Source organism: Mirounga leonina, unplaced genomic scaffold (genome assembly GCF_011800145.1).
Source record: "Mirounga leonina isolate KUSES-001 unplaced genomic scaffold, KU_Mleo_1.0 Mir_151, whole genome shotgun sequence".
NCBI classification, from domain to species: domain Eukaryota; kingdom Metazoa; phylum Chordata; class Mammalia; order Carnivora; family Phocidae; genus Mirounga; species Mirounga leonina.
Genome location: NW_023270377.1, coordinates 32,046,489 through 32,053,985, shown reverse-complemented (window position 1 = coordinate 32,053,985; position 7,497 = coordinate 32,046,489). Strand labels below are relative to the sequence as shown.

The 7,497-nt window shown below is 38.2% G+C and overlaps 1 protein-coding gene across 2 annotated transcripts in view; it reads right to left on the bottom strand.

The window, feature by feature from the left end:
- Nucleotides 1-283: 283 nt before the first annotated feature.
- ICA1L (islet cell autoantigen 1 like) overlaps nucleotides 284-7,497 on the bottom strand; it is a 66,272-nt gene continuing 59,058 nt past the window's right edge. For both annotated transcript variants that reach the window (XM_035007352.1, XM_035007353.1), the window contains one exon: nucleotides 284-2,130. In XM_035007352.1, coding sequence (XP_034863243.1) covers nucleotides 2,015-2,130 — 116 coding nt within the window. In that variant the 3' untranslated portion in view covers nucleotides 284-2,014. The remainder of the gene's footprint in view (nucleotides 2,131-7,497) is intronic.

Sequence of the window (7,497 nt, the reverse complement as noted above, 5' to 3'; positions counted from 1 at the left end):
ATTTTTTTTTTTTTTTTTTTGAGGACTTTTGTTCTTTGGAAATTGAGGGCAATGTGAATACACTGATAGTCTGGGATTCTGGCTTCTGGCTTGGAAAGATCAGTGGTTTTCCTCTGTGTTCAGGTTTTATTTATTTGTTTATTCGAGATAACAGGGACCACTTTGCATGCATGTGAAGGAGATATAGAAATATTTTGTGAACTAATGTATTAGTGAAAAAATTAATGAAAGAAAAATGGCACAAACTCAAGATACAAAGTTAGCATTATTTTTGAAGTATTCAAAGTTGAGAGCACAGAGTCACCATAGGTACAGAATTTAGATTGTAATTACGAATCACAATCCTTGGTGACTGACTCTTCTGGAGAATTTCACTGAATAAAAAGGAAGAGGTAAAAAATGCTTCTGACTGAAAAGATAACTAAATAAAGAAATAAATAGGAATAAGCATGAAAAGACTACATAACCTTTTCCTGAGTCAATGCTTCTGATCCTCAGATAAGGTCTTGCCAGCCTAGGTGGTACGGCCCCACCACCAGTGATTTCCTGGAGGGCTCGGGGGCAGATCCAATTATAGCTAGGCCAGAGTGCTGTGCATGGAGGTGGACTGCACTTTACCCAACTCTGGTGTAGTCCCCAAAAATGTTCTATTTACAGTGACTCGGACATTACAAGCCATTCTCTTATAAACAATAAATAAGCCTGTTGAAAACTGGGAGCACATGGAAACTGCTGTGAACACCTCAGTTAAAATGTTCCCTTATGGAGATGTAATGGACTGGATGACAAAAATAAGACACCTGGAGAACTGCCTCAAATCTGAAGGATGGTCAAGAAAAAAGAACAGGAAATTGAGTGATATGTATATACAGTGGCTATGGGTTCACTGGCTTACACTAACCTCCCTCCAGTAAGGGTAACAATTTTTCCTCAGTCATCAAGTAGAGCCTTAGATGATGTCACCCACAGAAAGGGAAAAGTGGAAAAATAAGACCCTTTCTGTTTGATCATGCGGAGTCTTCTATGACTGCCAGAAAAGTAATCTGGATTAAATCGTGTCAAGAAATAGGTTATAAGTGTACAAATATGTACAAGGATAAGCTTAGAATTTTTCCCTCATTCAGATAGAAGTTTCTGGGTAATTTCAGGAATACTATTGCCAGGTGCTTAGGGATTGTCCTCCCCTTGCTTTCTTTTCAGAAAGAATATGAATACTGTACATTATGGTAACAATGTGTGAAAAACCAGGCCTAAAGACACCTGTACAATGTCTTGAATATTACTGGACATTCTTGTGGTTTAGGAGATGGGTTTATGAGCTTCTGCAGAGGATAGATTTAGCAAATGAATCCTCCTGCTATTTTCCCATGAAAACTCAATAATGGAATTGAGGGGTATCCATGATTTTCTGTGAAGGAAAAAAACTAAGTAATATTACATTTTAGCCTCCAAGTGGAGAAAAGCACCAAGTTTCTCTGGGATTTCATTAAAGCAAACTGAGTTCTCAAATCTTACTCTACTTTTCTAACTAAAGACAAAACTGTTCTGGTTCTAGTGTTATTTTCCACAACAGAAAACTCCCCCTGCTATGGTTTTATTTAAAAACCAACCCCAAATCACATCCAAATTTACATGCTGTTTTTATCCACATACAGAATTCTCAAAGCCAGCAAGGCAACTTACACATAAAAGGCTTTCCAAAGAAATAAGCCCAATTCCTTATTTACAGAAGTATTCCTAATTATTATTTTGAAATAAATTTTGGTATCTATTTCCGACTCAGTGGTTCATAGTATTTTCCACATATTATCAACAGCTGCAAATCCAAGATATTAAAGAAATACTTGATCTATTCAAACGTAGTCCTTACCATCTCTTTAAAGTTGGCTGAAAAGTGTTAGATTCACAAACACGATGCTTTTGTGTATGGGTTACAATATAAACTCCTTTCCACAAAGGCAATATGTTGTGAAATTGATGTTTCAAGGCCACTGAAGTGACGACATAGTTTCAGTCAAGCATTAAGTAGTTCATCATCTGAGTGTCCAATAGCATCTGGGTTTGAAAGTGGATCCAAGTCTGCAAATAGATTGAACCAGGCTGACATGTCTTGGTTACCATTGTTGAGAGCTATTAAAGAAGAAAAGACACATTGAAGAGTCTCAGGTTTTTAAAATCACATTACTGTACTATTTGTTTTTTTTTTTTTAAATGACAGATACTTCTACTTTGTTCTCCTGGGATGCTAGCTTTTATTTTTATTTATTTATAAGATTTTATTTATTTGCAAGAGAGAGCACAAGTGAGGGCAGGGGAGTGACAGGCACAGGGAGAAGGAGAAGCAGACTCCCGGTGGAGCAGGGAGCCCAATGCGGGGCTCGATCCCAGGGTCCTGGGATCATGACCGGAGCCGAAGGCAGACGCTTAACGACTGAGCCAGCCAGGTGCCCCTCCTTGATAATTTTGAAAAGCTAATAATGTAGATACCTTGTGCTTTGCTGAGGCCCTTCTATGTAAGTAATTTTATGTTGCTCTGAGAAATGATTAAAAGTGAACAGGCAGGCAGTAATAGTATTAGAAACACAGATAATTTATAGAAGTCTCTCAGGTAAGTTTCAAAAGTAAAAGTAACCTTTGTTCCTACAAAGTAGGAACATTACATTTATAAACTTGGTGCTTAAAAATCTATATTTATTATAAAATATTAAACATGGGGGAAGAAAATCCTTCTATCACATTAACATACCCAACAGTTCTCATTTCAGTTTACAGTTGTCTTTTCCATGTGCATTTTACAAATTTTTTATATATATTTTATGGAGTGGATTGTGTCTCAGATATAAGTTCCTGTTAACCAACTCCCTCTCACCTCCCTGTGGAGACTGGAAAATCACATGTATCAATAGTCTACAGGTTGTACTGTGCCAGAGATTTCAAGGATATACATTTAGGCTGAAGGCTGAAACTAGTAAAAGAATGCACAATGGCACAGTGAGTCATCTCAGAAGGCTAGGCTCTTGAGGGTTGAGGGGTCCAGTAGCAGCACTGAGACCCAGGGGACAATCTGAAGACCTAGATATGATATGAGAGACACAAGGGGCAGAGAATGGAAGGCAGTCATACTCAGAAGAATCTAAGGCAACCCTCTTTTACAAACATGGTTTCCCACTTTCTGCAGGTCAGAGGGCTGTAGTTTGGACTGTGGGGATTCCAAGCCTTAAAGAGCAGGGAGAATGAAAGGCTTCTGTGTGTGTCCACTTCTATTTCTGGGAGCCCCAGATTAGTGATACCCACACAAGTTGTGGCCTTGAGTCCTCAGCACACTACCTATTAATAAGTAATAATGGGCAAATCATTTAACCTCACAGGCTCTTATTTCCTCATCTGTAAAGTAATAATCATTTAGCATTAAACCAGGATACCTGAGAGGGAACAGGAGGCCTATTAATAATTATGCTGGGGGTGCCTGTGTGGTTCAGTTGGGTAAGCATCTGACTCTTGATTTTGGCTCAGGTCATGATCTCAGGCTTGTGAGATCCAACCCTGCATCAGGCTCCATGCTCAGCAGGGAGTCTGCTTCTCTCCCTCTTCTCCTTCTGCCTCGTCCCCACCCCCCCACCATGCTCACTTGCTTTCTCTCTCAAAATAAATAAATAAAATCTTTTTTTTTTAAAAATGATGCTGGAAGAAGCAAAAATCTCAAACAACCTTACACCTAAAGGAGCTGGAAAATGAACTAACAATACCCCAAGTCAGTAGAAGGAAATACTGAAGATTAGACTAGAAATTAACAAAACAGAATCCAAAAAAACAATAAAACAGGTCAATCAAACCAGGAGCTGGTTCTTTGAAAAGATCACAAAATTGATAAACCTTTGGCCAGACTTATCAAAGGACTCAAAATCAGAAATGAAAGAGAATAACAAACACCACAGAAAGGATTCTAAGAGAACATTATGAAAAATTATATGCCAACAAACTGGACAACCTAGAAGAAATGGATAAATTTGTAGAAACATATAATCTCCCAAAACTGAATCAGGAAGAAATAGGAAATTTTTTTTTTTAAAGATTTTTTGTTTATTTATTTGAGAAAGAGAGAGAGCACATGAGAGGGGGGAGGGTCAGAGGGAGAAGCAGACTCCCTGCCGAGCAGGGAGCCCGATGTGGGACTCAATCCAGGGACTCCGGGATCATGACCTGAGCCGAAGGCAGTCGCTTAACCAACTGAGCCACCCAGGCACCCAGAAATAGGAAATTTTGAACAGACCAATTCCTAGAGATGAAATTGAATCAGTAATTAAAAAAAAAAATCCCAACAAACAAAAAGTCCAGGACCAGATGCCTTCACTGGCAAAGAGTTAATACCTATTCATCTCAAACTGTTCCAAAAAATACGAAAGGAAGGGAATCTTCTAAATTCATTCTATGAAGCCAGCATTACCCTGATACCAAAACCAATACATCACCAAAAAGAGACAACTATAGGCCATTATCCCTGATGAACACAGATGCAAAAATCCTCAACAGAATACTAGCAAATCAAATCCAACAATACATTAAAAAAAAAAATCACTGGGCGCCTGGGTGGCTCAGTTGGTTAAGCTTGGCAGGGAGTCTGCTTCTCCCTCTGACCCTCCGGACCCTCCCCCCTCTCATGCTCTCTCATGCTCTCTCTCTCAAATAAATAAATAAAATCTTAAAAAAAATCACCATGACCAAGTGGGATTTATTCCTGGGATGCAAGGGTGAGTCAATATTTGCAAATCAATCAATGAGATACATCAACAAGAGAAAGGATAAAAGTCTTATCATTTCAATGGATGCAGAAAAAACATTTGACAAAGTATAACATCCATTCAGAATAAAAACCCTCAATAAAGCAGGTCTAGATAGAGGGAACATACCTCAACATAATAAAGGCCTTAAATACAAAACCCACAACTAACATCATACTCAATGGGGAAAAACTGAGAGCTTTTCCCCTAAGGTCAGGAACAAGACAAGGATGTCTACTCTCACCACTTTTATTCAACACAGTACTAGAAGCCCTAGCCAGAGCAATCAGACAACAAAAAGAAATAAAAGGCATCCAAATTGTTAAGGAAGAAGTAAAATTTTCACTATTTGCAGGTGACATGTACTATATATAGAAAATCTGAAAGACTCTACACCAAAAAAACTGCTAGAACTGATAAATTCAGTAAAGTTCAAGGATACAGTATCAATGTACAGAAATTTGTTGCATTTCTATAGCTAGTAATGAAGCAGCAAAAAGTGAAATGAAAACAATCCCATTTACATTTGCACTAAAAATAGTAAAATACTCAGGAATAAACTTAACCAAGGAGGTCAAAGACCTGTACTCTGAAAACTATAAAGCACTGATAGAAGAAACTGAAGATGACACAAACAAATGATACTCCCATGCTCATGGGCTGGGAGACCAAATACTGTTAAATGTCCATACTACCCAAAGCAACCTACAGATTTAATGTGATCACTATCAAAATACCAACAACATTTTTCACAGAACTTTGAACAAATAATGCTAAAATTTGTATGGAACCACCAAAGACCCTGAATAACCAAAGCAATCTTGAAAAAGAACAAAACTGGAGGTATCACAATCCCAGATTTCAAGATATATTACAAAGCTAGTAATCAAAACAGTATGGTACAAAAAAAAGAAGAAAAAACCAGTATGGTACTGGCACAATAAACACATAGATCAATGGAACAGAATACAGAACCCAGAAATAAACCCACAATCATATGGTCCATTATAACAAAGGAGGCAAAAAATGCAATGGGAAAAATTCTCTTCAACAAATAGTGTTGGGAAAACTGGACCACTTTTTTATACCATACATAAAAATAAACTCAAAATGGATTGGTGACCTAAATGTGAGACCTAAAGCAATAAAAATCCTAGAAGAGAGCACAGGCAGTAATTTCCCTGACATTGGTCATAGCACCTTCTTTCTAGATAGGCCTCCTGAAGCAAGAGAAACAAAAGCAAATATAAACTATTGGGGCTACATCAAAATAAATCTTCTGCACAGCAAAGGAAACAATCAACAAAACAAAAAGCCTACTGAATGGGATAAGATATGTGTCAATGACATATCTGATAAAGGGTTCGTATCCAGAATATATAAAAAAACTTACACAAATCAACACCCAAAAAACAAAGAATCTAATTAAAAATGGTCAGAAGACATGAATGGACATTTCTCCAAAGAAGACATCCAGATGGCCAACAGACACAAGAAGAGATGCTCAACCTCACTCATCATCAGGGAAATGCAAATCAAAACCACAATGAGGTATTACCTCACACCTGGCTAAAATCAAAAACACAAGAAACAAGTGTTGGTGAGGCTGTAGAGAAAAAGGAACTCTTATACACTGTGGGTGGGAATGCAAACTGTTACAGCCACTGTGGGAAACAGTGTGGAGGTTCCTCAAACAATTAGAAATAGAATTAGCATATGATCCAGTAATTCCACTACCAGATATTATTAGCCCAAAGAGTATGAAAACACTAAACTGAAAAGATATATGCACCCCTATGTTTACTGCAGCATTATCTGCAATAGCCAAAGTGCGGAAACAGTCCCAAGTGTCCAATATATATATATATATACACACACACAATGGACTATCAGTCGGCCATAAAGAAGAATGAAATCTTGGGGCGCCTGGGTGGCTCAGTTGGTTAAGCATCTGCCTTTGGCTCAGGTCATGATCCCAGGGTCCTGGGATCGAGCCCCCTGCTCAGTGGAGAGCCTGTTTCTCCTTCTCCCTCTGCCCACCCCCCCCCACCCCGCTCATGTTCTCTTGCTCTATCTCAAATAAATAAAATCTTTAAAACAAACAAAAAAAGAATGAAATCTTGCCATTTGCAACAACATTGATGGATATAGAGGGCATAATTCTAAGTGAAGTAAAGTCAGTCAGAGAAAGGTAAATACCATATAATTTTACTCACTGTGGAACTTAAGAAATAAAACAAACGAGCAAAGGAAAAAAGGGAAAGATAAAATAACAGACTCTTAAATATAGAGAACTGGTGGTTACCAGAGGGAGCATGTAGGGGGGATGGGTGAAATAGGTGAAGGGGATTAAGAGCACACGTATCATGATGAGCACTGAATGTTGTATGGAAGTGCTGAGCCACTATATTGTACACCTGAAACTAGTAACACTGGATGTTGACTATACTAGAATTTTTTTTAAAAAGTAACTGAAAAAATAATAATTATACTGGAAGAACAGATGTCAACGAGGATATGTCATTCCTGTGGTCATTCCAGCAATACCTGACCTTCTTGGTGCAGATGTGGAGAGGTTCTGATGAGTATATGAAAATTCTACAGCATTTTACAAATGTGGGATGGTTTTATATCATGACCTGAGCCTGGGCCGAAGGCAGGTGCTTAACCAATTGAGCAACCCAGGCACCCCGGTGTTTTTTATAACAAAAGAGAACTT